The sequence below is a fragment of the Apis cerana genome, linkage group LG5, assembly GCF_029169275.1.
Source record: "Apis cerana isolate GH-2021 linkage group LG5, AcerK_1.0, whole genome shotgun sequence".
In the NCBI taxonomy this organism is placed as follows: Eukaryota; Metazoa; Arthropoda; class Insecta; order Hymenoptera; family Apidae; genus Apis; species Apis cerana.
In genome coordinates this window covers 6,629,404-6,642,702 of record NC_083856.1, presented here as the reverse complement: position 1 = coordinate 6,642,702, position 13,299 = coordinate 6,629,404, and the positions used below count along the sequence as shown (strand labels likewise).

At 32.9% G+C, this 13,299-nt stretch overlaps 1 protein-coding gene across 48 annotated transcripts in view; it reads left to right on the top strand.

Moving 5' to 3' along the window:
• Positions 1-13,299, top strand: part of LOC107997602 (TLD domain-containing protein 2) — a 178,978-nt gene that overhangs the window by 122,906 nt on the left and 42,773 nt on the right. For 38 of the 48 annotated variants that reach the window (XM_062074716.1, XM_017056315.3, XM_017056313.3 and 35 more), the window contains one exon: positions 5,162-5,226. In XM_062074716.1, coding sequence (XP_061930700.1) covers positions 5,162-5,226 — 65 coding nt within the window. The remainder of the gene's footprint in view (positions 1-5,161; positions 5,227-13,299) is intronic. The other 10 variants (XM_017056316.3, XM_062074720.1, XM_062074711.1 and 7 more) reach the window with 1 other exon arrangement.

Here is a 13,299-nt window from a genome sequence, read left to right as displayed (position 1 = left end):
TAATCGCGCCAAAGGTGACGTGATGGCAACATGGCTGTGAGATTGTCAGTCGACCGTGAAACTCGCGTGAGTAATCGCGATTGTCGTTTCTCCTAACCAACGTGTCTTCGCGGATATATATTTTGACGGATTTTGTCGATTATTTTCGATTTTTCCATATAATTATAGCATCTATTACACATATCAATATTCAAAATGTAAAGTGTAACTATTATGTTATAAAATCAACGTGTAATAGTGTAGTGATAACGATGTAAAAATTTCGAATCGTAGTGTATTAGCGTTGTTCAATGATAATCATCGTATTACCTTGAATTCACAGAGTAAATGTGTGTGCTATGTACTCACAAAATGTAAAAAATAATATGTGAAATAATCATCCAATCAATTTATTTTCTTCTCTTCGATATTTATATTTATATTTGTTTAAATATTACTGTGATTCTTTGACTTAATGTGGAACGTTTAAAAATAGACCATAATATTTCCAGTATTTTCGATTATAATTTTTAACATTTTCACAGACACAATCATTATTAACTACTCTTTTTAACTACTATTTTTCTTCTGTGTTATCTCGCTATATACGTATTCATAGTTTTAAAAGAAGGTGATAAAATTAAGTGTATCGAGAATAGGTTAGAATTTACGATTGACAGTTCTTCAATGCATTTAGGATTACTTCGATTAATGTAAAGTTAAGAATATCGCGTATAGGTTAGAATCTTTTAAATTTCATTCTGTATCTTAGAAGTAATATTTTAAGCCTCTGAGAAAAGAAACTTGATTATTTGAATTGATTTTGATTTGTAAGGACATATCAATCTTGATTCGATCACGAACTGTGATGCTTATTTTTCTTTTTTATTATTTTTGACTTGAATATAAATAATAGACATTCGCAATTTAAGAAACATATACTAGTAATCTGTAGAATCAAATTTGACCTGACCCACCTAAATGATCACCCACGTTCATCTCGAATCAAGTTAATATGTTAGACCTTGTCAAATAATAATTTCCGTATTCTTAAACCTGAAAGCAGTTCTTGAATTCTATTGGCTATATTGAAAAACAAAAATTCGTCATTGGCTAATTCCTTTCACTTTCTTTTCTTCTTCTTTATCTCTTTGAATGATTTGAAAGAAATATATTAATGTGAAATAATCTTTCTTTTCCTAAAAAATTATTTCTTCCAAAGTTACGAACAATTACATTCATAAAAAAAATATTAATCTTTGTTAATTTCTCAACTCATTTAAAATTAAAATGTTACTTTTCGTAACATTAATGTGAATGATTATATTATTTATTATTTGAAATATATTATTTTCAGAATATTTTTCTTCTTTCTCCAACTAAGTTAGGTTAGGAAATTATTATATATAATTTCGTATTATCTTTACCATTAAATTAGATAACGAGTTTTGTCCGATAATGCAAAAATATTTCGATAATTTGTGATTAACTATTCTTTTTTTTCTTGATTCTAAATTTTTCTACGACGTAGTTAGTAACCAAAGTAGCGAAATACGAGAAAGTCGAGTCAGCTCTTGATACATATTATTCGAAGAATGTACTCTTAACGCTTATGTTTAATAAGAGATTAAAAGTTATTAATCGCGATAAATATTCATTAATGTAACAGATAATACAATTGCGGATTATTATTATGAAACGAAGGCTTTTATAGAAACATTAAAATATAAAAATAGAAATATCAAAATTGTTCAATTAATCTTAACCGAGTAATTTTAATAAATTAATTTTCATCTTGATATTTTCTAATATTTTTTCCGACATTTATCAAAACAATCTTATCTATTATTAAATTTATTATTAAAAAGAATTATAGAAATAATATCGAATCACTGTTACAAATAAAACTTTTATTTTTTTAGACTTTTTTTCATCAGAAATATTAGTCCATAAATGAACACATCATATTATATAATACATACAATATTTAATTATTCAAATTCTAAGATTTACATTTTCGAATGGAAAAATTCGAATCAATAATTATAACTCAAAATGAAAAATATAAAATCGTAAATATAATTTTAGGATTAATTTTTATCCTTTGATCGACGGTTGCAACTCTTCTTCCTTAGCTTCCTAGTTATTTATTCGATCCATAAAGACTCGAGAAGCATCCTAAGAGCGAGTCAATGTCGACCGGAGGTCTCAAGGCTGACCCACACGAAACACGAGCACCATTCGTGCTAGAAAGTCAGTGGCGTTCCGTTTCGCGTTCCGGTTACCAGCGGAACCTTCATTTTCTAAATCGTCGATTCAAATTCACCAATTTCTTCTTCGAACATTTGAGTATAATATTATCTTCTTGCCAATTCGTATTCTTGTGTTGATCTTAATCGATTAATGTACACGTTCAGAGAAACAGATGTGACGAATTCGATGTTAAAATTTTAAAAAAGTTCAGATTATGTGTTCACTTCTTGAAATTTTTATCATTTAATATCAACGTTTTGTCAATTTATCATATATTCTAGTGTTTAATCGATTAATATACAGAGAACAAGTAAAAGATTCGATTACTTTAAATTTGAATTTTAAATTATGTGAAATAGTACGTATATTTTTGATCATCTAACATTAACATTTCTTATCACTTTATTATTTTCCAGTCTAATTATATATATATATATATTTAGATAACGATAGATATAATTTCAAATTTCAGAATATAGAAGCAGTTGTATTCAATTTTTGAAATTTTATCTTAATACCAACTTAATATCAATTTCTTGTCAATTTATTATTTTCTATTTATCAATCAATTGACGCGTAGATTCCACGTTCAAAGACGATATGACATTTTTATATAATCAATTTCGAGTTCATCAATTCCTTCAAATTATTATATCCATCCAATATTCAATTTCTTATCGATTCACCATTATATTTATCTTATAATATTAGCTTAAATAAATTGATATAGTGGATATCGTGTACAGATAAGATTCGATAAAAAAAATATGAGATATAAATAAGGAAGTTTGACAAGATTACACACATCTTAAAGTTTGTTGAATTATCGATTATTGGAAATAAAATAACTAAAAAACATGTGTGTAAAAAATTGGAGGAAAATATGAGGAGAAGTTCAGTTGAAAGTGACGATTCGATCATGTCCTGCTCGTCCTGGGAGTTATTGGACTACGAGCCGAGCAAAATTTACATCTACGAGAAGAAATATCGCGACTATGTCGTGTACTTCTCCATGACCGGCAGCTCTCCCTGTCCGAACTACAGAAACTTCGAACACAGTTCTCTTGGAAGCACAGGTATATTTGTAAGAAACATTCGTAAGACATTTAAGTAAGAAACGAGCAATGTGATCACGTGCGCAATGATCGATGTTTTACACTCCAGGTATATATAGATTCGAAACAGGCGTGAAATTAAGTTTATTGATAACAAGCTTAAGAATTGTTGGTCGGAAAATTAAAAATTTGCACAGAGGATATTTTATCGAATCGACGATTAATCATTCGGAGATCAAACGAATCAATTCCTTTTTTGAAAATTTTTAATTTTAACTTTAAAAATTAATCGATTGGAATCGACGCTCGAGAATTTTGAAATTTTTCTTAATAATTTGCAAAACTTTCAATCTTTAATTATTTGGAAATCAAATAATTGGTTACAATAAAGTTGATCAATTTGTCTTCTGTATAGTTTAATTAATCGAATCGAATAATTTGAATTTAAATTAAAAATTAATTTGAAATAAAATTGATTTAAATCTCCATCCCTCTTCTTTTACCTGGAATAAAAGAATTTAACTGACTGAATCGAATACACGAATTAAATTCTACACGAGTCAAAGAAAATTATTAAGCAGCGTATTAATATCTTGAATAAAGATGAATGATAGACTAAGAGCTAACGTTCTGCACTTTCGAGTTTCGAAGAATCATAATCAAAATGTTGATGATTACAAAATTGAAAGAGAATCTCTTTCTCACGATAGATTATCTTCTCGAATAAATTTAATAATATCTAATCACTCGTGTGCTATCCATCGAGTTACATTTCACTGACCTTTCATCAAAAGGTGTACCATTTCTCACGTGGATCTCAGTGCATCGAATAATGCCAAATTGATTATTAAAAATTCACTGGACGCTTGAAAATTGTTAGAATAAGAAAAAATTGTCTTTATCAAAATATCTCCCAAAACTTCTAACTTTTGTCAAGCTGATCAAACGACATTTAATTTAAAAAAAAAATTAACCATTAATCAATTATCTTCGTGGCAAAAGACAGAAATTTTTTCCAAAGAATAAAATCATCGAATTCTCTTCTAAATACTTCGGTATAATAGCTAATTCCATCACGAGCAAGAGCTATTTTATGCGAGCATTAAAATCACCGATCGCGTGAAATTTCCAGTCACGTATACACACACGATCGTTGCACGTAAATTCGAGGAGAACTGTCTAGCTTGATGAATTTGAAAACTTGCGGTCGATTCAGGGAACAACAATACGAGTTCGATCGTATCGAGTTCTTCGAAGGCAATCGTGATGACAAACGACGTAAAAGCAGGCGCGTGATTACAAGGAAACTGGGATTATGTTTGGGGAACACGGTTCGTTCAATTTAGAATCTTGGAGCACGTAGGCTTGTGGAAATGGAGAAGAAGGAAGTTCGTTCGGAGAAAATTAATGAACCGACGTGTGATAATCGGGAGAAAACGGGGAAATCGAACGATCATATTGATCGCTTCGCCTGCATTTTCGCGCTTCTTCGTCTCCAAGATTGGATACCGAGAAAAGTAAAAAGAGAAAATTATAATTCGTAATACGCAATGATGGATTTCGCAGTAATGGTCGTGAATAGTTTGTGAATAGATCAGGAAACACATAAATAATTGCATTTTTGTCACAAACGTCAATATAATTCTTAACCATCTAATAACCTAATAATAAGATTGTAATTCCTGAAAATAAGGACACGAAAGATTTCTGTTAAATAATACAAATTCATATTTTTATAAAAACAAAGCAAATTTGCAGGAAGTAATAAAATAAATTGAAAAGAAAGTTTGTCATTCGCACATATATTTAATAAATTTTAATAATTTAGCGATGTAACTAAATCAAGTTTGTATTCAGGGTTCTATATTTTTCAGATACAGATAGCGAAAGCGAGGATGGCTCGAGAACGAGGTTAAACTTCAACATCATCCCCTACACGGTGAGTATATTCGTTTCTTCTACGAAGTTCAAGACGAATAGGCTCGAATTGAAAGTCAAGGAGAACGAACGTAACCCGAGCTTGGGGAATGCATAAATATCTGTTATCGATTGAATCTGCTACGATGCATTTGATTCATGCGACAAGTTGAGAATATCTCTTCGTTCGAATCTATTCACACGCCGGTTATTTGCATACCGCATTCAGTTATTCCGTTTATTCCAAATCTTAACCTTAACTAGTTCCTTTTCTGTCTACCTAAAAAAAAATTTTATTATTGAATAAAATATGATTCTTCGAATCATTATTACTTCCGTAAAATATCGTCAAAACGGATGAGTTAAATATTGGCAAAGATAAATAATCAATAATAAAATTTTCCAAAGTTGGGATCAATTATAAAGCACCTCATTAATTTACCTCATTTATTGGAAAAGATAATTTTAACGGTGTCACGATAAATTTTCTCTTATTCGTACGTAGCATAAATTTTTTTTTTCTTAATTGCCAAAATTAATTGCACCAAACGCTATAAAATAAATCGTAATTTCGAATAGTATTCTTTTTATAGTCTCCATATATATAATCGAATTAAATTAATTCGTCGCTTAGCTTGTCAATAACATTATACATTTCTTATTATTGTCTTTAGACTTTGACTCATTGTTCTATTTATATTCAGTGCACACAATATCGAAATTGCAATATTCGTAAATCATAGTGATTTGCAACGATTAATTTTTTTTCTTAACCTCGCAAAAGGAATTTCTTAAGAATTAAGAAATAACAATTTATAGATCAAAGTGCAAGAAAAAAACGGCACGATCCATCGATCAATCGATTTTATTAAACTCACGAGACTCGGTAAGTTGCTAGGCATGATTCATCGTCGCGTATGTACTCTACCAGTCAGTGTCAGGAAACTCTTATTCATTTTCAATTATCATAATGTTCTAGACCGTTATTGCTTGCTTATTTTCCTCTTAACTTATAAAATGAAGTAGCATCTATATATACGCCTTTTTTTTTTTTTTTTATAATCTCTAAACTTTGTTGAAGATATTTATTTACAGAGATGGAAACACTTCTAATCGTCATTACCTCGCTTATCACGAATCAATCGAATTAATGAATGATACCAGATTATCTAATTGTGTAATATCACTTTATCATCATGATTGAATCTTTCGTATATTTTTGAAATGAAATGAAAAATCTATTTAACCTTTTTAAGCTTTCTAATTATAGATATTATTCTTTTTTTTTTTTGTTTTTGAGATCATCATTGAAATTTCAATGTTTATATTTATAGATTTTTATATGAACTTTATAGATTAATAGCAATAAAATAATTGATTGACGTTCATACGTTTAAAGTGAAGCGAAAAAGTTTCTTTCAATCTTATAATTTTTCCTAACTTTTCGTATATCGAATTCCAGCCGGAAATCCATTTGTGACACAAAAGAAAAAAAATTAAATGATAAGTTTCGTGAACCATTATAAATTTTATCATCCAGTTTATCGTGGTACCGCAAAGAATTAATACGAATCAACAATACTTTATTAACGGACGTGTCACGTCAGAGGTGACATTGTCACGTATAGGACCTGTGACGTAATATTTTCACGTCACACATACATTACTCTGATCCTGAACATATTATAAAAACAACTAACCAATAAGAATTAAAATCGCGAGATATAAAATTTTAGAAGAAGAAGAAAAAGGAAAAAAAAGAATTAATAATAATTGACTAGTTATATAATTTGTAATAACGATCTATCTTATCCTATATCTGCTATAATTAAGAGTTATATATTTCACGTTTATCCGCGAGAATTTCAGAAAAATAAGCGAATAATAATTAACGATTGAGAAGAAATATTTAAAAAAGGAAAAGTCGGTGGAAAATTAATTGCGGAAGTTCTCACTATCTACTTGGCGCGAATATATTTATGGTGAAACGAGCTACGGGTTGAAATGCATATGTACACACACACACACACACACATATATATATATATATATTATACAAAATTACCCAAGCACCTTGGTGTCTGGTGGTTGCGCAACGCCACGCTTGTGCTTTCTTGAGCACATACGTCTCTTTCGCAAATGGACGCTCACTTTCTCGACGGGTCGCATGCACGCAGTAATCGATACAATATTTCACGAGGAGAAAGAGGCAATGCAGTAATCGTGAAGCTTCTTATGAAAGTCGCCGACCTCTGACGAAAGAATTGGACGTTAGATCGGACGAGCGTACTTTCGATCGCTGTTTCAAAGATGCATTAGCACTTTATCCAAATTGAATTATTATTAAAGATCTATCGATCCACTCTTGATCTTGAATTTTTTTTTTAATTAATTATCCATCCAAGATAATAGATCTACTTTTCTTGATTCGGTTTCATCGATTATTAGATAGATTTTGATATTGTCATAGCAAGATATCATCTTTTTTTTTGAGCCTGAGTAAATTAAATTGTTTCTAGATCTCTAAAATGAGTTCGTCCACGACGTTTGTCTAACCTTTGGGAGATAAAGACGCGTGGGATTTGAAAGATTGCATTATATCGTGGGAGGCAGAATATTATTTATAATTATTTTTAAATGGTCTATCGAAAGTCTACGTTCGCGCGGCTCGAACTAATAATTGACACATCGATTTCATTCGTGTAATGAAAAAATTACGAAATCGAGAGTGTACAGTTAACTCGATTGCTTTACACATTTTCTTTCATTATGAGATATTTAAGAAACGTGTATTTCACGAATAATTTCGACACGTCGTAATTAGCACTTCTCTCAAAATATATTTCATGGTGTATTTCGACTTAAACTCCTTCAAAAATTAACACTTAATAACGCGAAAACTAAAATATATATTTCGTAATCTTCATTATCATATTGTGTACATATTTTTGTACATTTTTATAAGTCATTGCTATGAACCAAATCTTATGTTGTGACCTTGTAACAAGATCGTGATTCCATGTGTGTGTACTATCCTTTCAAAGAACTCTCCGGAGAAATTTCTCGAGCAAATATACTTTTCGTTCCCTCTCCTCCGCGTCTGAATATTTTTTAACGCAGCCGGCCACGGAGAGGCCAAAGAAAGAGACAGGAACCGGAAGCCGCGCTCCAGAAAATCAACTACCAATTTATCCAACAAGCAACTCTCGTGGATTCAATGGATCGATACAATCTCGATTAAAGTTTTAATCCAAATCTCGATTATTTCACGTTCAATGAAAGAGATACGGGATAATTTTCTAACGTCGCATATAAATATTCAATATTCCGGACACAGCCGCAAAGGATTTACGATAAGTTTTAAATTTATCGATTTTTAATTCCTTTCGATAATTCAATTTCACTGGAAGCGTGAAATTTGACAAGGGGAGGGATCGTCTCATTGAAATCGCGTCGTAAAATTAAAATTCCATTCAAATTAAAATCCATTGGCATCCGGTGAAAGAGCAACTTTCATTCGCTTAGTATACACAACAGTGTGTACGCGCAAATGGCGAGGCTGATCGCTTCTCGGTATATAGTTTCCCTTCTGTCGCCGATTATCCTATATAGAGAAGGTAGAGGTCTCGATCCACATCGATCTTTCTTCAAGGAAAAAAACTCTTCTAGATTTCTACCGATCTATCAACGATTCGTTACGCGGTAAGTGCTCTATTCTCCAGCTCGCGTGTTACCCTCCTCTCTGGGAAAAAGAGAAAACGAACGATGCTTGTACGATCAAAAATTTTAAATTATCTTATCTATTTATATATATCGAATCTTTTCCAATTAATTTTTTCACCGAATCTTTTAACATGATTGAAACGATAATATGAAAAAATAGCTTTGAAGGAGAACATTGTGGCGATTTCTTCCAAGAGTCTCCGTTCGTGATACGAAAAATCTCGATTACCGTTTCGTCGAAATCTTCCAAGGTATCAATTTAATATCGACTGCGCGTAACGAGCTAGCGTGGTTACATAAACACGTAGATACTTGGAGCCGGAGTGGCTCGAACCGTTATAGAAAGTTCGACCGAGCTCTCTCGCGAGTTCGATCCCCCGGATCTCTCTCCATTATCCAACGACCATGACTGCCCTATAATCCGCGCATCCTGCATCTTCCCGTTTCGATTAGAATCGCTCTCTGCCCTTGCGCATCGATTCATGCCTGCGATTCGAATTCTCGCTGTTTTATCTGTCATCCAGGACCCACGCCGATTCTAACGATGACGAACGAGGCGTGGATAGAGCTGTTGGAGGCGCGATTGTTCATCCTCTGGGGATTGATTTCGAGTGAGGAAATTTGAGAGTTGGAACAAGTCGTATGATCGAGCGTTTGAAAAATTGAAGTTCCAATTGCATATAGATAGTTCAACGACGGTGTATTTGCTTTTATTGGATATGTGAATGGCAATAGAGTACGTGAAATTTATCAGAATTTCTGAGAAATCTGAATTCGAAAATTTTGATAAAAATCGATATATTTCGTCTTCTCCACACGGTTTGCAGGTCGGATCTTCTCGAGACGTTTTTCATCGTGTCTTCCAATTAAAGACCACCGTCAATTCCCTCGGAATTTTTCCAACTGAGCAACGCCATCTCGAGCTATTCGTTATTCAGAAAGGATTTTAAAAAGACCGCTCGTTTCAAGCATCTCCGGCTAACCGAAATCTTCCTGAAAGGGCGCACCTTTGAGGAAGCTCGAAAAGACGATTCGCTTTTCGTCGCGAATCTTCGCCATCTCCTTCCCCCCTCTCTTTTTTTGCAATATTCAACCGAGTTAACGAGTGACTCGCGTGATGACTCGGCGAGAATTCGAGGGAAAAAGCGATTTTTGAAGGCGGACTTTAAGCCCGTGTAAAAGTCGAGGTTCGTAATAAAGTGAAACGATATCGATGGACGGAAAGAAGTAAAAGCGCAGAGTTTTTCATTTGAAAAGGTCCTCCGCTTGGGTGGAAACCTCGAAGGATTTGTTCACGCTCGAAGAAACTCCAAGATCTCTGGTGGATGGAAAACGAGAAAATTTGACCTTTCGCTACCTTTCGTAGGATATTCTTTCTAAATTAAAAATGTTGATACTGCTTCCTCTCCCCTTTTGGAATCATTCCAGTTCTATTTATCATAAATGATTGAAATATTGTTATATATAGCATCGTATTATCGGAGAGAGATTTCTCAAATTTTTTGATACCAGTTATATTTTATTACCACTAAAAAAACGCACAGATTCGAAACTAAAAAGATCCAGACAGATTAGAGGCAAAGACTATTATATCCTTTTGATGCGTCGATGTTTCGAACTCGGTTGGCCAAGAGCCAGCTGAATAAAACCCGTCATCCAAAGGTTCGGCTGATTAATTAATTGATCGATCGATAAGGGATGAAAGTTGTCGCGAAGCAGAGCCTTCCCTTCTCGAGGGATGATTAAATTCCATCCTCGCCTCGTTACCCTGTTACGTCTTATCGTCGGATAACGCCGGATCCAAAGGTTCACCTGGTGCGAGAGATAAGGAGGATAATTGCAAGGGGTGTTGCAGGTATTGAGATGTCAAGGCACGGAGGAAGAGTTATTATCGGATACGTAAACCGCGAAAACGCGACGACCCTGAATAAAAAAGTTCTTCTTTCGAGGAGGGGGTGGAGTGGAGGGTGAGGATGAAGGTAACCCGGCTACGTAGAAAAAGAGGGAAGAAAGAATCGGGACAACGGGCGCTTTCTTGCGCGATCTTTTGTGAATGGGATGGCTCTCCCTCTCCAAGCCCAAGCACCCTAAAGAGGTGCTCATTCTCAAAGCTCTCGAACGATCTCTTGTTAAATTTGGAAATGAAATGGTGGTAATTGGAAATCGGTTCCTTTATTAAATTTGTATCGAGATATAAAATCGAGTCGAGAAATTTTATCGTTATGTACTGTCTCTTGCAAAGCTATTTTATTTGTAGTACGTGGATTTCGAGAAATGATCTTGATATGTTGTAAGAATTAAAAGAAATATATGAAAATGTTGTTTTTAATTTAATAATAAATTCTTCTTATTGCGATTAACGTTTCCGATTGAACAGTCTGATCTTTTAATTTATTTGAGTGAGGCAATATTTTGTTGTCGACTACAAGTTGATACGAAACATTGAAGAAAGAACGTTAAAAAGCATTTCGTTATTATTATTCTCTGACAGAAATAACGATCTGTTTTTTTTTTACGGTATAAATCTTAAAAATCGTAAAAAGTACATTAACTTCAGTAAATAAAGTCAATTAAAATAACGAATGAAAGTCGAGATGGAAAAGTGAATTCTCTTCGGATAATAAATATTTGTTATTTTGTTCAAATGATGTTTCATTTTGAGAGCCACTGTGAAGCTAAAGACGCAGAAACTGAAACAATGCCGTGTCACCCTTCTTACTCTGCCGTTTTACAAAACATCATCCCTCTTCTTTCCTTGCCCCACCTTCTTTCTTTTTCTTCAGCTTAAAAGCTTCATCACCCCGATCCGTGCTTTTTTTTTGTCTTCCTCGGTCGATCCTACTTTTCAACTTGGACCGCTTTTTCTCCTGGATGATCTTTCTTAGAGGACCTATGACTATTACTTCTTACTCGTTTCTTTTTATTTCATAATGGAATGCGGGAAACAAAGGATTCCATTAATCTCTTTGGTAAAAAAAAAAAAAAAATTGGAACTATATTTTCAATCAAATTTTCTCAATCTTAAACCAACTATAACAAATTAAAAATTATTTTCAATCAAATACAGGCTAAGACATTTTGTAAATTTTTTTTTTTTGTAATTGAGAATTTATTTAACATTTCCAAATTCAGGATAACTAAAAATCTTTTTTACATTCTCTCTATTTTATTTAATTTATATTCCTTCTTTTTTCCACGATTTCAATCCCTCACAAAACTCACTACAGCCGCGTCAATTGTCATACGCGGAAGTAGATCGAGTCGTGTTATAATCAGACGTTTCGTCTGTTCGTCGTCGATTGAAACGCCTGTCACGTCTAAATTCTACCACGTAGATCGTGTCTCGTCAGCCATCGCTATGCTGATTCTCTCGCTTGTACTTGCCGTATCAACGCGATGCTCAACTTATTATTAACAAGGATAATATCCGAAGCCTGATTAAACATTTGTCCAACCAATGATATGTCATTAGAAAATCGTGGAAAATCGATGTCTGTTTAATGATACGGCGTCATTAAAGGCCATTGAACATGAATTTATACGGAGAGTCGTAGTAATGGACCGAATGGTCTCTAGTCCTCTCTTTCAATTCCAATTTTCTGTTACTCGATATCTCTCCTTGCACGCCATTTCTGCCGGATTATGCAAATGTCCTAATGGTCCTTTTGGTTATCGCGTGAATATACTTATAGCCGGATAAAAGGAGATATTTTAACTCTTCTGAGACGAATTTTAATAAAGATAATAATGCACTAATATATTCGGTATGTAAATTATGATCTATAGTACATTCAAATCAATAAAAAGAAAAAAAAAGTAGAACAATTCTTTCAGGAGTAAATTTTTACTTCTTTACTTTGCTTATATATATAAAGAAAATGTATATAAATGATTAATAATTGCAAAATATGTTTTTTGTGAAAAAAATGATACGTTAAAATTTAGGATCGGTAAAAAAAAGATTAAAGGATACTTTGAACGTTATTTTTAAGAAAAGAATTGTTTCACTTTAATCAAAAAAAGTGATTGTATTTTTTCTGCTAGATAAAGAAAGAACTTCACGGGATTAAATTGAAGTGAAAGCGTGAATTCAATTTTCTACACGTTCATCTTGCTTTGCAGCAACAGGAGGGAAAGAAGAAATGAAGATGAAACGAAACATTTAAACGTAGCTGAAACACGGAGGATAAGTAACGTTTCAGAGAACATTGTACCGTAACGTCGTTGCAGGGAACCTTGCAAGACGATACCGGTGCCATTGCACAGACATTACAGCGAACCGTTACATGAACATTATGGGTATTGTGTTTCAGGAACTGCTGTGCACATAACGTTATAATGTTTCAAAATGTATCGTGACGTTAGATGTTGC